This window comes from Mycetomoellerius zeteki, unplaced genomic scaffold (genome assembly GCF_001594055.1).
Source record: "Mycetomoellerius zeteki isolate Tzet28-1 unplaced genomic scaffold, Tzet1.0 scaffold73, whole genome shotgun sequence".
Taxonomy (NCBI): Eukaryota; Metazoa; Arthropoda; class Insecta; order Hymenoptera; family Formicidae; genus Mycetomoellerius; species Mycetomoellerius zeteki.
Window position 1 is genome coordinate 791,731 of NW_017257753.1, and position 22,155 is coordinate 813,885.

The 22,155-nt window shown below is 33.8% G+C and overlaps 1 protein-coding gene across 2 annotated transcripts; it reads right to left on the reverse strand.

The window, feature by feature from the left end:
- Window positions 1-1,520: 1,520 nt before the first annotated feature.
- On the reverse strand, window positions 1,521-21,663 carry side (motor axon guidance molcule sidestep). 2 transcript variants are annotated; one of them, XM_018458442.1, is made up of 12 exons: window positions 21,260-21,663; window positions 12,355-12,487; window positions 7,707-7,918; window positions 7,523-7,633; window positions 6,736-6,951; window positions 4,967-5,263; window positions 4,563-4,693; window positions 4,325-4,484; window positions 3,647-3,949; window positions 2,840-3,298; window positions 2,233-2,442; window positions 1,521-2,141 (listed from the first exon to the last, which is right to left on the reverse strand). In XM_018458442.1, exons 1-12 carry the CDS (start codon window positions 21,360-21,362, stop codon window positions 2,098-2,100), a joined length of 2,379 nt encoding a protein of 792 aa, XP_018313944.1. In that variant the 5' UTR covers window positions 21,363-21,663; the 3' UTR covers window positions 1,521-2,097. The 2 variants fall into 2 exon arrangements, with proteins under 2 accessions (XP_018313944.1, XP_018313945.1); XM_018458443.1 differs by having other exon boundaries at window positions 2,846-3,298; window positions 21,260-21,362.
- Window positions 21,664-22,155: the final 492 nt, after the last annotated feature.

Genomic DNA, 22,155 nt, shown 5'->3' on the forward strand with positions numbered 1-22,155 from the left:
CATAATTATTCCGACGTTGATGAAGTTTTCATTAATGGATTGTTGGTATTCATGGAAAAGTGTTCGATCTCGTCGCGAATATAAAACGAACATGCATAAGTCGATATGGTCGCAATATGCTGCAATCGTGATGTCAATACTAAGCGTTAAAATTCTTTTGAAATGCCTATGATATCGTATTACTATTTATAAAATGATAATATCAATATTCTAAAATTTTTTAATGTTATAACCGAAAGAAAAGTGGATATTAGAATTTAAAATAAAAATAGATCGCTATTTTTAATATTATATTAATATCGAAAAAAATGAAAAAAGTTTAATTAATTTTATAATTGCTTTATAGATTACACTAATATGTAGATTGCTTCTTTGCACATGTGGCGCTATCAAACGTGATTACACAGAGACGTACCAATTGCTGTACTGATGGCTGATAACATAGGACACGCTTTGACTTTCAAATAGGAAGCAGCATTTTAATCTTTTTGTATGTTAATGTACTTTTATTATCTATACGCTTCAGACCTATCTTTTCTTATGATTGGAATTAACAAGCAATGTCTGTTAATGTTTTCCATATCTTGAAAATTGCACAAGAAGTTTCTTTATCGACACTTAGGATTCAATATAAATATATCTCTACAATGTCCATTTTTATCAATGTCTATTTATTTAATCTTGATTTAATTCGCTCTTTATCTTTTTCTAATTAAGAATTAGAAAAAAATAAATAGTAAATTGAACCGAGATTAAAGTTAATGTATTGCATATTGAAATAAATGTAATTACAATAATTCGCGGAAGTTGGAAAATGCTCGGTTCTGCAATTCAATTACTTGCCATGTCAAATCGCGACATATTAAATGCCAATCCGTTTATCGTAGAGTATTATATTTTGGCAATATAACTGATTAACTGATTATAAAACCAGACGCGTTTGCGAAATGATAATTAAATCAGTAGTCAGTTGGAGCGGGTTTATTGTTGCTAATAATTGACAAATTGCGATAGCAATAAAATTATTTCAATGGTAGTTTTAATGCGTTTGTTATATAATGCTGTTACGTAATAGAAATATATATATTATTAAAGATTATTACATTGTTACTTATCACAAAATAATTGGAATATCAATAAGTTCTCTCTCACTCTCTCTTTCTTTATTTCACGAAGAATAAAGGTAAAGGAAATACTACTTTTATGATAGTCTTTTCAATTTTATTAATCACTAATAATACAACGTGGCAGTTTATTTTTTTTTTTAATTTTATGTATCAATCAATACGAGTACTGTATTTACATATGGAATAGCGTCAACTACGCTGATCAAAAATTATACAAATTAATCACTAATAATAATTTATAAATTACTGACTGCTTCAAAAAAAGTATAAGTCTGAAATATAAATCGATTACGCTAACGTAATAAAACACAGAGTATGATATAACGTATGGCGTAAGTATAACAAATTTGCATTCATAATTGAATGAATTTAAAATTCATAAAGTACGCGCGATTAAAATTTGTAAAAATTTCAAACAATCCAAATTTAGTTTAAAAGTTGACGTCTTTTTGAAGCAGTCTCTATTAAGCGACAAAGGTACATAAAATCACGTTTTTAGGTCGACAATTAATACGTTAATACTTGCAAGTATACGTACGCCTTAGTCTCCTACGCTGTAAAAATAGCTGTACATTTTGTAATGTTATTATAACTCTACGCGCTCTATACAATCTAACGTAAAAATTTCGGCTGCGAATCTTTTACGTTTTATGTAAGGCGAACATAAATAACTAATAGAATGTTTTGTAACACCTCAATTCGCGCTGAAGACCGGCAAATTTCTCGACTTGATCGTAAAAAGTATCTGTGGCGCTCTATCGCTAATCCTTCGAGTTAAATAAACGATTTGCTTATCCAACAACTACTCATTATAGTCGATAATCACGATGCTTCCAGTTTTATGACGTAATATAAATTCGGTATACGGGACATACAAATTTATGCTAATATCGAGAGGCAATTCTATGGAATTTTAATTAACATTGCACTTTGCGTCTTGATTATTTGTAACTGTACAGAATCAGGTGATTTAGTCTTGTAAATCAAGTTCCACTCGATGTAATAAATCTGGTTCTGAAAGAAGATTAAATAATTTAGGAATTATTTCAACTCTGGCAGCGTAGAATGGCACAAGTAGAATGATGTTTTCTATTATGATAGCTACCCTTTCGATTTTCTTCAACGTAGAGACTCGCTCTTTGAGAACGTCTATTCTCGTTGGAATATCTGATTCTAGGCTCAATTCTTTGGGCCGGAACATAGGTCGGTGTAGTAAAATCGTCGGGGCCTTCTATAACAGGAGTGTTCGATCTTTTCCTGCAGATTACTACGCCGATGATGACTCCAATACCGATAAGGATCAACGCTACCGCACCTTCAAATTCAAATTTGCATTATATAAGGAGAGTAAATATAAAATTTATTAGTATATATTTTTTAATAGAATATATAATTAAAGAGAATAAATTAAAATATTATAGTATATAATAGGATTTTTAAATCTAAAATTCATAAATGTGTTACAAACTTTTGCTTTCAGAAATAGCTTTTTTCTGGTATGCGAAAAAAATGTATACTACTGTGTCTTTTGATTATAATATTAAAGTAATAAAAGTGATAAAATTTTTTAATACAATTTACAAAAATTTTGAACTCGTAAAGAAACGATTTTTTGTTTCCATTTAGATTTATTAGTGGAAAATTAAATCATGACTTTCCAAATAATTAGGAAAAATTAGGTGAAACTAAAATACCACAAGCATCGATTTTACCTGTACCTGTCAGTGCAATGGCGATGATCATATTTTCGGAGCTCGCTTGCGGTAGCGCCTTTTTCAGATCTTCCAAAAAGATCCCGCTCCTCTCCATCTTTCCGCCGATAGGTTCGATGACCCTAACTTCCAAATGAGCGGGTTCGCTCATGCCGCGTCCGTTGACGGCGTAAATATATACCGTGTAATCGTAGCCTGGTTCAAGATCATGAAGTTGGAAATTTGGAGTAGGATTCATATCCTGATATATAGGTGGAGATTCCCCGACCATTCCCTGATCGCTCTGAGGCGTTTGAAGGGTGTGAGGTCCAATATGGCCGATCCCAGAACTCCTGAGAGATCCTCTTACTTCCAACAAAAAGTGTTGCGGCGATCCGCCGTCCGATCCCGGGATGCAATTAACCTCCAGCGAGCTGGTCTCGTTGTGCAATGCGCAGTCCAATGGTGGTTGCGGTGGTTCTGAGCGATAAAAAAATTGGCATTTAAGTCGCAATGAAGATGTAACTCTTTTAACTTTTATAGACTGGAAAAGTCATTATAATGCTAAAACAGTGTCTTATTTTGAGACAGGAAATATAATGAAATAATAAATTATAACAAAATCTCACTCAAGGAAAAACTGTAAAATTAAAAAAAAGTAAACCCCCATCGTCTAAAGATTAAACAGATTTTAAAAATCCGCTAATAAAAAATTTACATTTTAATTATTAAAGTTTTATTTTTATTCGGAGACGTATTAGCTTCTTTCATTACGAACATTAATGAAGGCGCAAGAGACGATGACGTAATTAATGGCTGATAACTCACTGGCAGGTACGATGTTAAATATACAGGGTGTTCTTTGCCGTCCGATGCTGTTGCTCGCCCAGCAAGCCAACGTACCGTAATCGGTTTCAGTGTTAGGGGTGTATTCTAGCATGCTCACAAGCCCTTTATTTTCGACTTTCGAGTTCGGCATAGGTAGAACATCGCCGACAGTACCATTGTAAGTCCATGAAAATCGTACAGAGTCGTCAGGCAAAGCTTCCACCTCGCATTTGAGCAGTACCGTTTCGTATCGAGCAACGGCGATCTCTCTTCTCTCATTATCTTCTCTACACCTCGGTGCGTCTATCGAATATTTGACATTGTTAGCAAAAACATAAGAAAAGCACGAAAATCATACACAAAGTATTAAATGTTATTTTATTTAATTATATATGTCAAGTATTAATATAAATATGTAATTAATTAATATAATTGTTAATTATATTTAGTTTATAAGATTGTTTTAGCGTATTTATAACATCCATCGCGATATTGTAATCAAAATAATCAATTAATTTTTTCAAACTTATCAGATTTTTATAAAACTTACAAACGAATATTTAAATCAAATTAGACAATCTTGACGTAATTTTTAGTTTGCGTCTAAGACGCAAGAATGGTTCGTTTTTACGAAAGTAAGTCTCGCGTGGTATGTTAATAAATATAGCGACTACTCACATTTCATGTGAATAAAAAGCGGCGGGCTGTGAGTTTCTCCCACGGCGTTCGTGGCCATGCAGGAATACTCGCCGACGTGTGCGAGTGCGAGCACGCGGAGGGTCAGCGAGTTGGAAGCCAGCAGAATTCCGGCGCTTACGTCGTGCTCCAACCGCTGATTCTAAGAATAAGGATTTGAGTAACAGTCAATCATGTTGGATTATGAGTCTCTTTTTTCCCTTCTTCTCTTTCTACTTACATCGTGGTACCAAGTCACTTGTGTCGGTGGCGGATTGCTCTGAACGTCGCAGACCAACTTGAGATCGTCGCCCTCCCTCAAAGTGTCCAAGACGTAGCCATTAGCCAAACGAGCGACAATTACTGGAGCATCTGTTTTTTTTTTAATTGGAGAGATTGCATCATTATTTATTATAATACTTGATTTCGCAACGAATGTTTTGGTTAATAGAGAATTTAAATATAATAAAAGACAAATTCTTCAAAAAATATTTTTATGGCACTTGCTGTTTTACTAAAATTTTATAAATAATATATATAAAGAATTTCTTGGATACGTTTATACATTTAATATTGTACATTTATCGAGAAAAATTTATTGTAATTCAAAAATTACAAACATTGTAAAGTCACAAGAAGACTCACAAGAGATGCGAAGTATTTTGACTTCTTCAAGCACTCCTCCGGGAAATCTCGGATTTTCAGCGCGACAAACTAGTTCCTTGCCATCGTCATCCTTGCCGAGGACCAAGGCTACCTTGCTTACTGTCGAGTTACTCCTTTGTGTGGTGGATACGTTGGGATCGCTCATTACGTGTTCGCCGAGTCTCCAAATGATCCTAGCCGCTGGAGAACTACCCCACGTCTCGCATCTAGCAGCGATTGGACGACCCGCGAAAATCTGTTCCTCGCTCAAAACAATCTTCACGATTGCCGGTTTAACTGAAATATGATAGGAGTTGATAGTAAAATATTAAATTAAGCGGATAAAAATGTTAAGTATTATATCAATTTAATTCGTGATATTACGACTCCAATCTCAGTTTAGGACTGTTTCAAAATCAACAAATAATCGGCGCGCAGCATAAATAGGAAAATTGCATGTATAAATTCATGTGAAAATATTACGCATATCTATTACTAGACCCGCTTTGAATAAATAAGGTACTTTTCACTTATTTCGCGAAAATACTAATCCTTCAGTGTCATATTATAGGAATGAAATACTTAGGTATGTGTGTATATAGTATCTTTGTTGTTCCTCCTTGATTGACTTTAGATTTCTAATATAAGAAGACACGAAGGCAAGCAGCATGTGGAAGTCTAACAAGTAACATACTTCGCCGTCAAAAATTTACATCTGCGGATGTAGGCACGACGGATGATTCCGGGATGCAAAAAACTATGAGCGAGTCAAGATTTTCGTCGGCATTGCGCCACGAAAATAACGGTTCAAGGGAGGGCCAGATGCCCGCCGACCCGAACCGTATATTTTTACTTTTGGACGACAATTCTGCGAAATACGACCGTCAAAGGAGTTAAGGAGATCCACGCGAAATGGTTGGAATTCATTTCGCTTCCGCTGCGGGTCAGTTGCTCACAACTATATTTAAATTTCTTTCTTTGCTATAAAATATTTCAGGGTGCAAAAGAATTTTGAAAGGGTGATATCAAGAAAAAAATTAGGATAATTAAATGGAAAATTATATCTATTTAATTGAAAAATGCGTAATGTATTAAATAACTTTTCTATGTTTAAGCTTCATTGAATAATTGAAAATGGCAAGAAATATCTTCAAATGTAAGCACGTTGTTTAGATTCGAATGCCATCTTTCTCCGAAGAGATTGCAACAAGTGTTTTCCCTGTGCCTCTTATAGATGCAAAGTGTGACGATTTTCCTGTTTAGCTCGACCTAAAAATAAATACGAGAGGAAGGCATAGGAACGGAAGCGCAATGTGTCGATCGAATAAAACGTGCCAAGAGTGCCCTTTAACACGCGCCGCTTGAGACTGCCTTTTAGCACGTGCTTAGGATTTAGTGAATGGCCTTGAAGTGTGTGTTTGTGTGTATGTGTATATTTCTTCGATTTATTTTAAGCAGATGTCACGTTAACGCGGCATTTATGATCCATTTCCTAGTAATGTCACCCTTTGCATTTCATCGCTTGAACATAAAAAAAGTTAAAAAAAACGTCGGAAGATCCTCGAGTCAAAATCCTCGATAGGGCGTGATCGCCAAAAGATTTATGAGCTCGTGTAATCATAATTAGAAATCAGCTTGAAAATATAACCACGTCTTGTCTTTCAAAATTTTCCTGAGATTAATTTTAATTATTAATTTTAAATTTTTTCAAAATTATCTAACCGTCCAAAATTATCTATATTCCGCTTTGCGTAAAATGCGATGCTTACGATATATGTCAAGAGGCACTTCGCGAACGATAGGTTTCTCCATCGGTCCGGATTGAGCCCTGCATTCAAGTTTCGCTCCCCACAGTGACCTGGTAACTGTGTCGACGAATAAGTGATTCTCCGTAAATCTGCTCGACGAACCGATAGATGAAGTGTCGACTACGCCATCCAGGAGCTCGCCGTCCTTCCACCATGTTACCGAGGGCTTAGGTTTACCTATGAATCAATTACACACATTACACACATGGTTTTTTTATCAATCGATTCAATACGATTTATACGATAATATAATATTTATTACTTGCAAGCTGATATAATGGCCGCATTCAGCAAAGTCAGCGTTCAATAAGCACTTTACAAAATCAATAAGCGCGTTGTAAAATAAATATTCTGCTGAATACAGCCATTCATGGTTGGTTTACACATTTAGATCTAGCGAAGAATTAAAAACTAAAAGTTATTTATCCAAAAGTACAAATATTTTAAGAAAAAAAATTCCAACGAAAACTTTGAAAATTTTCCGTTCGGCAACTTTTTATTTACGTTTTTATTAGCCTGGGGTGTGTTTGCACCCCTGTATACAAAGAGAGGGTTAACTGACTTTGGCTGGTACTTTTCGCTGATATAGTACAGCCAGAATATTCTCAAAGAATCTTATAACAATCGCAAGCTTTTTCTGCTGAACGCAGCCAATTTAATAACAATGATAACTTTTATATGCACTGAGTAATGATACAGAAAATGTTGATGCGCAAGATATGTGTTATTTAAGAAGATAAGACTTTACCTCCAGCCACTTGACATATCAAAGCAAGATTGTAACCCTCGAGAAAGGGGCCGCCCACCCCCGTCACCTCTCGTCCTTGGGCATCATATATCACAGGCTTACTTGGCTGTTCTAAAAGAGTCAAACGTGATGGTGTAACGAATGTTTCATCGCTCTCTTGTAACTTTTGAAACGCGATAGTTACCAACTAGAGTCAAGTTCACGCGAAAGTTTCGCGTCGGAGAGTCCACGAAGTCCACTCTACACCTGAAGACCCCCTGGTCTTTCAACGTCACTTCGGTGACTTTTAATTTTGCTCGGTGACCGTCGCCAACCTGGAAGTATGTTCGCTTTCCGAGGTCGTCGCTGACCGCCCAGTGGATGGCGCTAATCAAGCTACCGTTTCTCGCGTCCAAACTGCAGAGAAGAACATTTAATATATCAAACTGTAATATATAATATTAAATATTATATTCTATATTATATATTATATTACATTATATATTATATTACATTATATTATATTTTATATTACATTGAAAAAAATATTAAGTTTTAATATTTATTTAAATAGTCCTAAGTAAATATTTATTTACTGTAACTAAAAGTTTACTTACAATTAGTACTATTAAAAAAATATATAATATATAAATTGATTTAATTTTTTTAATGTATTATATTATAATGTAATACAACAATTATAAAAATAATGATTAACTAGATTATATTTTGATTAGTTCGAATTATTGTTTAAACAAGTAATTTGTATTTTTTTTTTCAAATTAGATCAAGCAAACGAGCACGAACGAATAGTGAGTAAACAACTCGCTTTAGTAAACGCTAACGATTTCACGGAATAAAAATATTGAACATTGTCGTATGGGGACATACGAAATAGCGACGCGCTCATCACACAATAGCCTCTCCAAGTCTCAATCTCATCTACACGCTGTGTATCCTGTTCTTACAAACGAGATTCTGACGGCCAAGCATGCGGACGGAATAACATTATATCGAAGATCAGGAAAATGTTATCTTCTTCAAAGTCTCGAAAACCTATTATGTGTGTCCAATACTACTATTTTCAAAATAATCTAAAAATTTAAAGAACGCGAAGAGAAATATGCTGTCAAATGTATTTCCTCTCTCTTTGAGACATTTCTCTCGGTAATCAGGGGATTTATTTTTATTTTTTTGAGATAAAAATATTTGCTTGAGCAGCGTTATTTAAGGAATGTCTCTTTTAAGCCGAGGCGCCATTAATTCATTCAAGAGGAATTTTCTAGGCTAAGCTTCTCCATCGCGATCTTGAGCATTTCCGGTGCGGAAACTTAGTAAACATCGCGCTTTCGCCAATTGGCTCTTAGTGGCTAAATTCGCGTGCATCGCACGTCGTCTATTCGCGGCTGGAAAAAAGGACAGTTGGCAGACTCGCCACTCGCGGATTTAGATCCTCTTAGCTTTAGAGAGCTGACTATTGCGCAATAACGGGAACAGGAAATCGTTCCGGCCAGGCGGTGGAAAAACGGATAGCTGACAACGGAAAAAGAGATATCAGCTGAAGCTGTTTACCGCACGTCCGCGCGATCCGTTGATATGGGGTTGACGACGATCTTCGCCAAATACGCCGTCAAAGTCGGAAGCGACGGAGAATGGAAAGTTCCATCTTGTGTAACCTAGATTATGTGCCGTGAAATTTAGCAAAGCCATCTTCTATCCATCGAAACGAGAATATGACGGTTCTTCGAATGCACGAAATGTCCTCCGTTACGAGGAATTCGGAGATGAAAACGCAAAAAGCAGCTGGTAGACTGACTTGCTTAAATCACGTGCGTTTAATCGATCAAGTAGTAATTCGACGTCACCATGAAACTGTTGAAAAGACTCTAAATTGATCCACGTTTATGCGATAAATAACTTTAATAGTAAAAAATTGTTCTCATTTTATATACACGGAAAGAAAGATTTGTTAACCCATTAAAGACCGGCTGGTCGATTTTTCGACCAAAAAAAATAAGTCAACTTTGAGATGCGAAATCTCTATCAAAAGGCTCCTTAAGGGCATAGTAGCTTGCCATTAAAAGGATTTTAAATTTTGAGAAAAAAATAAGGACTTGGTCTTTAATGGGTTAAAATAACTAAAAATTTTACTGATTCAACAAATCTACAGCCATAATATACGGACAATCATTTTTTATGTTAAATTAATAAAATTGTACAGTTGAATAAAATTAGCGATTATAGAAAATCAGTTCAATATAATAGATCAAAATTTTTAACAAAACGTGCTATCTAAAGATAGCGTACTTTTGCTGCTACAATGAAGGAAACTTGTTACATTAACAATTTTCATTGTAACAAAGAATTAGCTGAATTAGTATAATGCTTACAGACATAATTTCTTCGTTGAATCATCAAATCTTAGTTGTAGATACTCGCGCAGCAAGTTCTAGCTTTGCTGAATTCAATCTGTTTTTTTTTCCGTGATTGAAATAAAAGATATATATGAATATATTACGATAAAACATTTCGTTGCCGAATTCGAAGCACTTGCACCGCAGCACAAATTCCTTCCGACTTGGCACGATTCATTTTTTCCCCTTTTTTTCTGCCATTTTCGCGACCATTTCAGTGACTATCGGAAGCGCGAATCCGCGAGAGTCTGTGAGAAACGCTTCACTAGCAGAAGACAAATAACTAGACACTGCTTTATGTTCCATCTTCGCAACTCACTCGCTTTCCTTTGGTACGATCTCCCTTTTGCTTGTTGTATTTCTTCTATGAAGGTCCTTTGACATATTACCCGGAACTGTATGCTCTCTTGTGAGTCTTATAACCATCACGTTTCTGATAACCACTCGCTGATAGTTTCCTTCATCGTCCACATTACACTTTCGTATTTCACTTTTAGCTGTCCATATTTTCTCGAGAATTTCTACGAGATTTATATAAACCTCCACCCAAAGTGAGATATATTTACATTTAATAAAAACATGATATTAATATTGTTTAATTTTTCATAATTTATCTTATATAATTACAATTTTTTATAATTACTTCGGTAACATTTCTTCTTTATTTTCTTTATTTTCAAAATCTGAATCGGAAAATACATCTTATTAAAAAAATAATTATACATATAATAAGATTTAAGCAACTCGTGTATTTACATAATGTTTTATATTACATTTTAGTTTTTTATCAAACGAAATGCGAAAATGTGAAAGACAGACCATAATAAAGTAATAAAAATTTGTAGATAATAAAAATCCTTTTAAATACACGCGACTTTTACACACGGTTCCATTTATTTTTCATAGAATGATGGTAGTTGATGAGGAAATATTTTACTTTATGATTCCAGAGACCGTTTTCGTAAATAAGCGACGCCTTGCGCTCTGTTTAATGCCTGTGTCAGCCGAAAAGGGTCTTCGATCGACTGCTATTCCTGAATCTCTGGGTCGTGTTATGAAATTCCATCATCCTACACTTCCGATCGTGGAAATTCGGTCGAATTATTTATACAGTCCTGATCTAGCTTGACTTGAATTTCCTCGTGCACGCACCAATACGCAACGCATCCATTTCTATAATCGTACACGCGATGAATATTTGAATAAAGTAGATATGGCAGGATAGCAAATGATGATTTTCAAAACATTCCTTTAAAAAATCGATTTAGAAATTAAAATTTATTAATTTTATTTTTAATATATTATATTAAAAATTATATTAAAAATATTGAACAAATATTAATATATATATGTATGCATATATATATATGTGTGTGTGTTCACATATTATATATAAAACAATATTTTATACAGATTTACCATTTTTATTAACTTCACATTATTAATATTCTTATAAATTATAAAGATGCTTATATATATATATTTAACATCAAAAATTATTAAATTTCTCGTCAATTAAACAAATGATATAACTACTCTGGTTTTGTTCATGATTACGTTTCAGGACCAAAAAAGACCGACACGTGGTTCACAGAATTAGATACGTATTCACACGAAAACATTTAAGAACTAAATTCGCTTTGGCCGAACATAGGATTAATCTTATTTAACTAAATTTATTCTTATCGGTCCAAATTCGTATCACAATTATATATAAAACATTAATATCTTACAAAAATTTTATATTAATACTTTCAAAATATAAGAATTTTGAATTTGATTCTAATTGTTTTAAATGTGCCACAATTAAGACCGATAGTTAGTCCTTTTTAACATAAAAGTATTATCTAATTATATGTATACTAAAAACAATCTTTAGCATTGAAATATAGACTACACTTAGTTGCATAGACAGTTAATGAGCCGTGATATTTATATGTCGTGAGCAGAGCACGTCGGAGGTGTCCATAATGAGAGTTCATGCTCGAGCCTAGCCTAGTACCGAGATATTTCGAGATGCGGCTTCAGAACAATGGCATCCCATCCCCCAATAACGCGGACCCAGCTGGCATTCGGCAGAAAGTCAACCATGTGAATCAGTCCTCGTGGGTTCTTAGAAAACAGGAAATTGACAGCAGGAAGAATATTTTTAAGCTTTTAGACCGCACACTCAGAGAAAAAAATATTTCTGCTGCGTTTTAAGAAATATATTCTGATCTGCATATAAATTTGTGAACGTAAGCTTTCCACAGATCTCTATGTCTCTCTTTCTTCTAATTTTTGTGGAGTGATTCGTAGCTTGGTTATGATTTGTGAAATTAATGGCGACATCTTTCGCAGAGTTAAATTCAGATAGGTTGATGTCCTAGCTTCGTGGCTTTAGCGCCATGTAAAAATAGTCGGATCGGGGTAGGATTATTTTTAAAGTGCAAGACTTGCCTGTAGAGCGGTATCCCGGCATTGTCCTTGAACCAGAGAACCATGTTAACTGAATCCTCTGGCGTCGGTGGTGTGATGTCGCATGGCAGTTCCACATCATCGCCTTCGGTGGCCCAGACTAATCTCACGGGCACTGAAAGAGGAAAAATTGCATATTTTCTACTACGTCTGCGATATTTTTCTTCTTATTCTAAACCTTCATCATAATTTTAACACTTGATTCTACGAGATTTAACCAAGAGATTTAGAAAGTAGAAGGTTGGAATACTCTGTTCGTTCAAAATTATGATCAATAACCACCGTACATCGACCTATTTAAAAAGTCGAGATACAAGTCTTTCCCGTGATATATGAATCATACGTTTTATGCGATTATGTCCTCGAACGGCTGGCAGAAGATTACATAAATCAACGACTACATAAATTATCGAACAAATGTTAGCAAAAATCAAAGGAAAATACTGTTCTGAAAATAATGTTGTTTTGAAATTTTAGTTTATAATTTCTAGTTTGTTATTTTTAAATGAATATAAATAAAAAAAATTAAATTCTACATATTTTACAAATATGAGCATATTTATTAAATTTTATATACGCATCTATATGTATTTAAATATAATTTAATATATACGAATTTTTCTAATTGTTAATTGCAAGATATTTACTTAGATTTAATTGCAAGAATTTTTGAATTTTTAAATTGATATATTTCAGAGTAAACAAATTGAGATTTAAATACGACTAAAAATACTCTTGGCCTGTTGTCTTCAAGCTTCTTCATAACAATCGTTTCCCTCGCAACTCTGCTAGTTTCATCGCACAATTGCAACCGCGACAGTGGACATCAGTTCGATGCACCATTGTCCATGATTTTACGTGGCCCTCAGCGCGGGATTTATACTTAGATTCGCCACACTGTTATGAAGTACCAGTGCAGAAAATAGAAACGATATAACGTAAGCCGACGGCCGGCCGGACAGCCGTCGTCGCACGTGCACGAGGCGCGCTGCTGTTAATGCACATTGCGGTATGCCATTGATAACTCTTCCATTGTGAACACACACATCTCGGAACGTCTCTCGTTGGGTATTTTATCGAGTTCCCATTTTTTTTTGTCTTTGACAGAACTCAATAGACTCGTGACGCAGTACTACGATGACAATATTGAACATACGTGTGAATGAAAAGATTCTTCAAGTACAAATTATCCTAGAAGATATAAAAGAGAAAAATAATAAGGAACAAAAGTTACATGAACAATAGTAAGAAAATTCACGGGGAAATGTCCAACACAAATAAGCGAAGAAAGCCATATTCGCTTTATACTCATTAGCATCAGTATTATCAGTATACATTGAAAAAATGGTTTGATTGAAAATGAATAAACCATTCTGATTAAATTCTGATTAAATCAGAATTCCGATTATTTCAACTAGAATTTTAAGTAGATTTCACCAGAAAATTTTTTTGTTAAATCTATTAAAAAATGTTTTAGTTAAATCTATTAAAATTCTAGTTGAGATAACCGGAATTCTGACTGATATAATCAGAATCTTCTATGTAGTTTATCTAGTTTCAAACATTTTCCTCAGTACAGCTGTAGTTTAGAACTATTTCAAGACCGATAAATAATCGGTGAGTAGTTTACTTGAACTGAAAATTGTAAAATTCACTCAAAAATATTAGGCACTAAGATCCGCTTTGACCGAATATGACTTTCTTCGCTTATTTATGTTAAAAGTCACGTAAATTTTCATGTCATTACTTATTCGTGTAAGACCGAACCGAGTTTAGCAAAGCGGATGTATCTCTTCTGTGCATACCGTATATCTACGTGGCTACGCGAGCATAACGACGGTGTCGCTCGCGAGGAACTGCTTCATTAGTACGCCGCTACATGTTTCATCGCCCTCAACGAGCCTTTAAGAACCTGATGAGAGGGTTGCAACTAACCGCCCTGTCGAGTTTTACATTGGCGGTTAGGCATTCTTGCTGCACACTCAGCGGTGCATTTGCACCTGTTGAGGCGTTCAAGGCAGAATCTTGAAACTTTAGATTATTACATCATTTTATATATTATATCAACTTGAAAAGATTTGAGAAATGTTACATATACCTTTTATCACATTTCTTTTTTTTATTTCGATACGTGTGCAAAGAATTGCAAGCAATAGTTAATAGGGAAAATTTTCAACACTTGTTTTTCCTATGATTTTTATCTTTAAGGACATATCAATTTACGTGCACAATAATCTATATCTTAAAATAATAAACTAAATGAAAATTCTTTATGACACAATCCATCGTTTTTATTATCATTTTATCATTGTTTCGCTTCCCCTTTGAAACAAAAACGATCATTCCCTCTTTTATTCCTCTCTTTCTGGCATGAGTATGTATTTCTTCCATTTCAATCTCATAAAAAAAATAAGAGCTTGTGGTTAAAAAGAGTAGATCTGTTGTTTTTAAGCGGTCGGCCACTCCGTTACTGCATCCACCTGTCTTCTACGCGAGGAAAAAAATGAACATACAGTTCACGGACCCCAAAGTGGATCACTGCACACGTTCCTCTTGTTCTTCCTCTTTTTTTTATTTTAATGTAAGAAACAGATATCTTCTCCTTTTTTTTTCTTTTCCAGAAGAACCAATCTCCAGATCGGAAAAAAGATGCTCACACATCGGATGGTTATGTAAATAATAGTCGGTCGAGAGAGGGATAACTCTGCTATTTTTGTATCGTGTGTTCGTTGGGAAATCGCGTTTCCGGCGACTCGCGTCTATTTCCGTGCGGGTCGTAGCCTGGCCTCTTTCCTTGCCCTTCCTTTCACTCGATCGTGCATCTATCCGCGAATCGAATTCGCGGTCATGTTTATTATGCAATGGAGTTTTTCCATCTCATAAAAGAAGATCATTGATTTTAAGAAAATAACGTAACGAAAAAGCATGAAACTTACATAAAAACTTGATGATTCTTTGTTATTTACATAAAAGTAGATATTTCAAATAAAAGATTTAAATAAAAAATGGCACATAAGTGAATTCATAAACTATTACTAGTAGTAATAATAATACTAATAATTTTAAAAAATAATATTAATATTGTATATATTAATTTTGTTATTATATATGAAAATTGTATGATGAATTAGAGGCAAACTTTACACATATAGAAATGAAAATTTCATTCAAAATATAAAATGATTAATAGTAGTAATATTAATCGATGTGAAAGCTTGATATATCGAATTTAAGTCTGAAGAGTTATGAAGGCTGAAATTACTAAGAATTCTTATTTGAGAAATAGGTAATATATCTCATCTCGATGTTCAGTAATTATTTACGAAGAACATGTGGTCATCTACCTAAATTATCCGGATCTATTTCCAAATAACGAGCCACACGCAACCCGACAATTATGTCGATATTCTCGGTCGACCACCTTCTGTTCCTTATTCGACCACCCTGCGAGCTGTCCGTCCCAAGGGTCGCCCGAGGGATGGAAAAGGAGAGTACACCGGGATAGCTTTGACCACTTTGTATGATAATTTCACCAATGCTCTGACCCACGTATCCCGCGTGGTTTCCTCGTTACATTAGTCAAACCTGTTCCGCTTTCAAAGGGCCAACCCTTTCTCCATGTTCCACCTCGCTATTTTATCGTTCGACCCTTGAGTTTAAACATTGACGACGCAATGTTTCACAATCAGTGTCGAAACGATAACAGAATGTGATTTTATCTTTCACAAAATACATGTATAACACTTTAACATTTCATTATAACTGAATTCATGAATAATTTCATAGTATTAATCGTTCAATCTTGTAGATCTATAACTGTATCAGTTTAAAAATAAAAATCCTCTCGTAGTTCCCCAGTTATATATATATATATATATATATATATATACACAAGAAATAATCCGTTTTGATCAATATGAAATTGCTAATTATTTTGATAGTTGGATATTAACAAATAATTGATTCGAGGTATCAACTATTTCAATGATATTATGTACATATTTGATATATCCGTAAATAATCTCTATTTTCCTCTATTTTCCTATAATTTTCATGCATATAATCCACATACTCGTCCGTGACGTTGGCGACATGTGTCACGCACAACAGCGGGTTTAGGATCAGTGAACGGTTGGACAAATGTCAAAATGCGCTGCAATTAATTATAACGCAGATCTTGTTTGATGAATCAACGATTACTCGAATCAATAAAGAGACTGAGCGACTATAAGTAATATAATGGAATAGTGGCAGTGCATACTGTAAAATATTTGTAAAACGCAATTCACGCTGACTACGCTAATTACTCTTTCAATTAGAAAATAACGTATAATTATCGCAAATGTCACTTTGGAACATGTGCGAAGGTCCGTTTCCATTTAATGAGGAATTATTTTATTCTACTTTATCATTTCTGATGTTCGCAACAAGTTAGTAATGCGCACTAATTAAATGCATTTACCGGCACGTTGAAGATGTAATTCATACTTAAAATTTCGTGAAATTAAACTCATTCGTCTTCTTACAGTAATTAGTTATTAATTTTGATATTTTAATTAATCATAAAACAATACAAGATAAATCTTTAAGCTTTATTGCAATGCACAATATATAGTTACATAGTTAAATGACGAGAAGAAATATTTCTAAATTCTTCGAAGTGGAAGAATCACTCTAAAGAGTGAAGATTGAGCCACTCTTGAAAAAGAATTAATTTTCTATCTTTAAGAGATTTATTCTAAAGTTTTAGAGAGTAAGAGAGATAGAATGTTATATTTTTACTCGTGTATTTTTTTAGAATATTTTCTATTTAGAATGTTATATTTTTTACTCGTGTGTTTTTTACAATATTTTTTCTTTGGAGCAAATTTTATTATAATATCATTTTACCTGATCTTTCTTTCATGTAAAAACTGCTAGTTAATCTTTCATGCACATCTTATAAATAAGATGTAAATTGGACTTGCATTAGGAGATTAGCATGCATTATATCGAGAGAATTGTTGAGATATGACGATACAAAGGTGATCTGAGCTCGAAAAGCACATTGCAGTGGTTTATGTGTTTTCATTCCGTCGAAAGTGTTGCTTTCGCAACGGGCCGTTCCACATGACTTTTACTGTTAGACAAACATGTAAAGCTTCTTGCGATACCTATATGAGAATGATGATAAATGGCAAGATTTCATCATCTTTCATATGTATAATATAGATAAATGATCAAACGATATTATAAAACTATCAAGCTTCGTTACCGAACTTAGGCATTTACATGAGGGAGTAACCACTTAATGTAATCGTGGGACAGAGTCCTCGAAATCATTATAAAATTCATATGAAATCTCTATGTATAATCCGATAATTACATATGCAACCACGAGAAATCATTGTAGAATATTAAATAAAATCGTATATTTTACCAAATTACTTCATATGTAGTGAAAAAAAATTATATGTAATCAGATGAAATCATATGAAATCATGTAATTTGTAGGACAATATTTCAGTTAGTGATTACCCCCTCACATTTACATATATTTCTGTATATATTTAGCTACGTTCTCAATAATATATTTGGTGGAATGATGCATTTTCATATCTCTCGCTGTTGCTACTGCATTTCAAAATTTATGAATACATCGTGTTTGTTGGCAACGTTAATTCACAATTTATAATGATTTCTTCAGTTATATATTGTATATAAATGATCACACTTCAGTGATAGAGCCAAAGGTTTCTTTCCACATGCTGAAAATAAATCGCGTGAATTCTTTCGACACAAAATCGAAATGATCCAAGTTCCCGCATTCTTGCATGAGATTCGATAGGGATCGTTGTTTTCTTCTTATTCTCTGTAGTAATTGCGCTTAATTTCCATTAGTTATAGAGATCATCATGTGAGAGAAATCATCTAAAAAATCCACACACCAATTCGCGCTTATGGCATTTCCTTTCGATCAACTGTTTTTCACGTGACAGGATATTTTCACACGCGTTATCGATTCGCGGATATAATTCGCGGGTAGATAAATCGCGGTTACTTTATCTTAACGGTCGCAGTGCGGTTGCTCTAGCATTGTGCCGCTCATTTATTTTAACACACTGCGGTTCGGTATTTTTCCCCTTGCATTAGTATATCTTCACGCAATTAGAGCTAGGAAATCATTAGCATCAGTCGTTATTATTCTTTATCATTTGAAATTTTCCTTGATATTCTTCTCGCGCGTTTAATTAGTTAAAAAATCCATATCTGTACAAAGAAAAAAATTTACAGATTTTAAATAAATATTTACTCCAATAGTACTAACGAAATATTTACTAAATGTAAACATATATTTATTCGATTTAAACATAACTGTTTAAAAAAAAAATTAATAATATGGCTCAATAAGAATAAATCAATAAATAAAAGAAGGGCTACGAACCAATTAAAATTTAAAAAATATTTAATATTCGTACAAACGTTTTGACGCCGATCGGATCATTTTCAATGTAAAAACAAATAATATTACATAAATTGTCGAAGTATTCGGTCAGATAACTGTTTTATTTTGAATAAATATTTATTTACTATAAATAAATATTTCGTTAGTACTATTGGAGTAAATATTTATTTAAAGTCTATAATTTTTTTTTCAGTGTAGTCGAGGGTTAAAATATCTAAATTTTCTACCTAAAATACCTAAATGTCATACCTTGTTTGTGATACCTTGAAAATATCTCATTTTCATTAAATTACAGGAGTCTTATACGTTTTTCTTTTTTAAATTTTTGTAACTCCTAATTAAAATTTTTAGACTGCAATTTGTATTAAGGATAAAAAAATTATTATTTCCGAAAATCTAGTCACTTAGAATATTTGTAAAAAAAGATACAAAGATTTAAAATGAAGATAAAGTGTAAGTGATTCCTATCCTTTTTTTACAAATAATATTCAACTAATAAATGATTTTGTTTATCTTTTGAATAAATTAAATCGATAAACTTTTATTTAAGTAATTTATATTAAAAATTATAAATTCAAAATGGACAAAATTACCAAAAGTTTTTTTCATTTCTTTATGTGTTTTATAAAGATTTATAAAAATTAATCAATTTTTCCCATTCAATTTTTACTATTAAAAAATAAAACAAAAGGATAAAAATAAAAAAAATCGTAGGATAAATATAATAGTTTCTTACATAGACGTTCAATTAGTTTGTTAAATTAAATAATTTAATATTTAAATTTTTTCCCTGAACTTGTAAAGCAGGTTCTCTAATTTATGGTTAGATTATTCTTGAATACGTGTATCAAATATAAGGAGAGAGAGAGAGAAAATATATTATATAATTATTAAACAACTACAAGAGAATTACTTAGACCGACGCATGTTATTGACTGCGTCGTAATCACAAATTTAATCTCACTTATAACACGTTTTACTGAGATGGACCCTTCCGGATTCTGCATAATGCTTTTTTTACGTCGCGATTTTCCGAGTGTCCGCGACTCGGAGACTAATAACGTAATTATTCTGGCATACTAGCGAACGTCGACAGTCTCGCCAAATTAAACTGGCGACGTCTATTTCAGACAGCAGTTCCAATTTTTGTCTACTTGTCCGTCGTGTCGTGCTATTACCGCACTCGCCAGATTCTTCCTCGTGACATGATTAATTAAATTAATCATGTATGGCATTTCTTACGCGATAACGAATGCAATGTTTTATCTGCTTCCTTCCCAGTGCGAATTGAGATAGTGTATTGCAATGATATAAACAGGAAACAACGCATCGTGCTTCTAATGTTCTAATATGCTAGAGATTGAATTTAATAAATAATAAAAGGTGTCTTGAATGAATTTTACGAACGCTAAAACGTCACTAGCTCGCATGCGGGCCTGTGGGTTTATTTAAATCCTTCCGGTTGGTTTCGATGGTGAAAAAGTAATAAGACACTTCACAAGTTGTGTCAAAATGACCCAAAATCATCGGTTCTTCTTACTCGATACTGTCTTTTTAATCTTTTTTTAATAATAACAGCTATTATTTATTTTATATTATATACATTTATTTTTTTCTTTTCTTATTTTTTGAGTACAAATTATTACACGGAAAAAACGTAGCTGTCGTAACTAAAAACTGTCCATGGTAACTAAATGGTAGATGTAAAATATGGACAGCTAAAATATAGGTATTATAGCTAATGTCTTAACTGCGATATCTATATTATAGCAGCAACAGCAAACCATTTCGCTGTAATTTATAATTACGGTAGCAAATATGGTATATAACAAATTAAGATTAGCTGCGGCAGAGAAAATCTTTTTTTCTGTGTAATTATTATAACAAACTAATCGTTATAGTTAATAGAATTACGTTATTAAAATTTTTTGCTGGCTTATTATTTACTTTGCTTCTCTCTCTCTCTCTCTTTCTCAGCAGATAAAATATGAGAATATCAAATTTCCGCGTAGCCGGAAATTTTAGTATTGAAAGAAATTTACTGAAAATCACATTTCAGAAAATCGCCCCCGCATGATGTCAATGCAAAGTTAATTAGTTAACGTGTAAACGTAGCTAAATGTAAACTTGAAGGGCGCGTAGAACTTCAAGCGAATACTGCGTTAATAGCCTCGCTGACGGATCTGACCTGTTAATTAGATGTCAATCTTCTGACAGTTTCGAGCAACAAGGAGAGCTAAGGCGCTTGCATACCTCCGTTGTATACCGAAGATGGAGATTGACGGTCAAAAATAGACGGAATTTTGTATTTCAAGCACCGACTTTTAGCGCAATCCAGGAATAAATTCATCATTAAAAAGATGTTTAATGTGGCGGTTAGAGAAAATTTCACAGATTTCACAGAACGTTTCGAGATAAGGAAACTCGATCCTTGGCACATACCTTTGTTCTGAAATTCCAACTCCTCTGCAGCCGCGCCCATTCGGCGAGTCCTTAGCACCATCAACAAACTCGTCAAAAATACGTATCCTGACGCACAGCGCATTTCGATATCGTCTTGTATCGAGGCTCAGGTGTCACGATGACTGCACTCAACACGTCGAATCCGCTCTCCCGTCACGAGGAGCTGCATTCGATCTTGATTGATCGAATTTACTTTTCAAATAAGGGCAGAGCTGATTCGGCGACAGTCTTTCTCGCGAGACAGTCGCGGATCCGAGAAAAATTTCGATCGCGTCGCTTCCTCGATCGATCGCGACCACTCGAAGGACTCGGAAAATCCAGGCATTCTCGACGTTCTCGCGTTTTGATTGTTTTTCACACTAATATAACGTTGCACTTAAGTAGTCTTATATTAGTAACTGGTATTTATATATTAATAAATATAATAAATAAAAATTATTTTTCGTTATTTGTAATCACCACACGATCTGAATCCTACAATTTTTTTTATCGTCGTGACCCACTTCAAAATAACAATTGGAATTGTAAGAAGTCCCTGTACTTTCTCTGTATCCTTTCCAAGCTGCAAACGTTTAATTTTCACGCGAAAAATTTTGTTAAGTTTCTCTTAAAGCCTCCAATTCCCCGCAAATATATTTGCATTCGACGGTAGTTCAATAATACTCATTCATTTATTCAAGGGTGGACCCTTATTCTTTGTCAGCCCTATTCAATCGGGAGTACAAAAAGCACGGGCGCCAGCGACACAATTCACGACCGGAGGTCCTCCGACGAGTCCTTTCACGCCCGCCTTTCCTCCTCCCCTCGCTCGTTATTAGGCTGAACGCGTGTCTCAAAATCTTTTGATTAACAAAACCAGTCGGCGTTTTTCTCGC

What these genes read in the sequence shown, in the direction of transcription:
- side (XM_018458442.1), bottom strand. Translation starts at nt 21,362, where the DNA reads ATGCGCTGTGCGTCAGGATACGTATTTTTGACGAGTTTGTTGATGGTG. An exon ending in AGTGCCTCTTGACATATATC is followed by an intron (nt 5,264 to 6,735) that starts GTAAGCATCGCA and finishes ATCATATTTCAG; the next exon opens with TTAAACCGGCAATCGTGAAG. An exon ending in CGTTGAAGAAAATCGAAAGG is followed by an intron (nt 2,142 to 2,232) that starts GTAGCTATCATA and finishes ATCTTCTTTCAG; the next exon opens with AACCAGATTTATTACATCGA.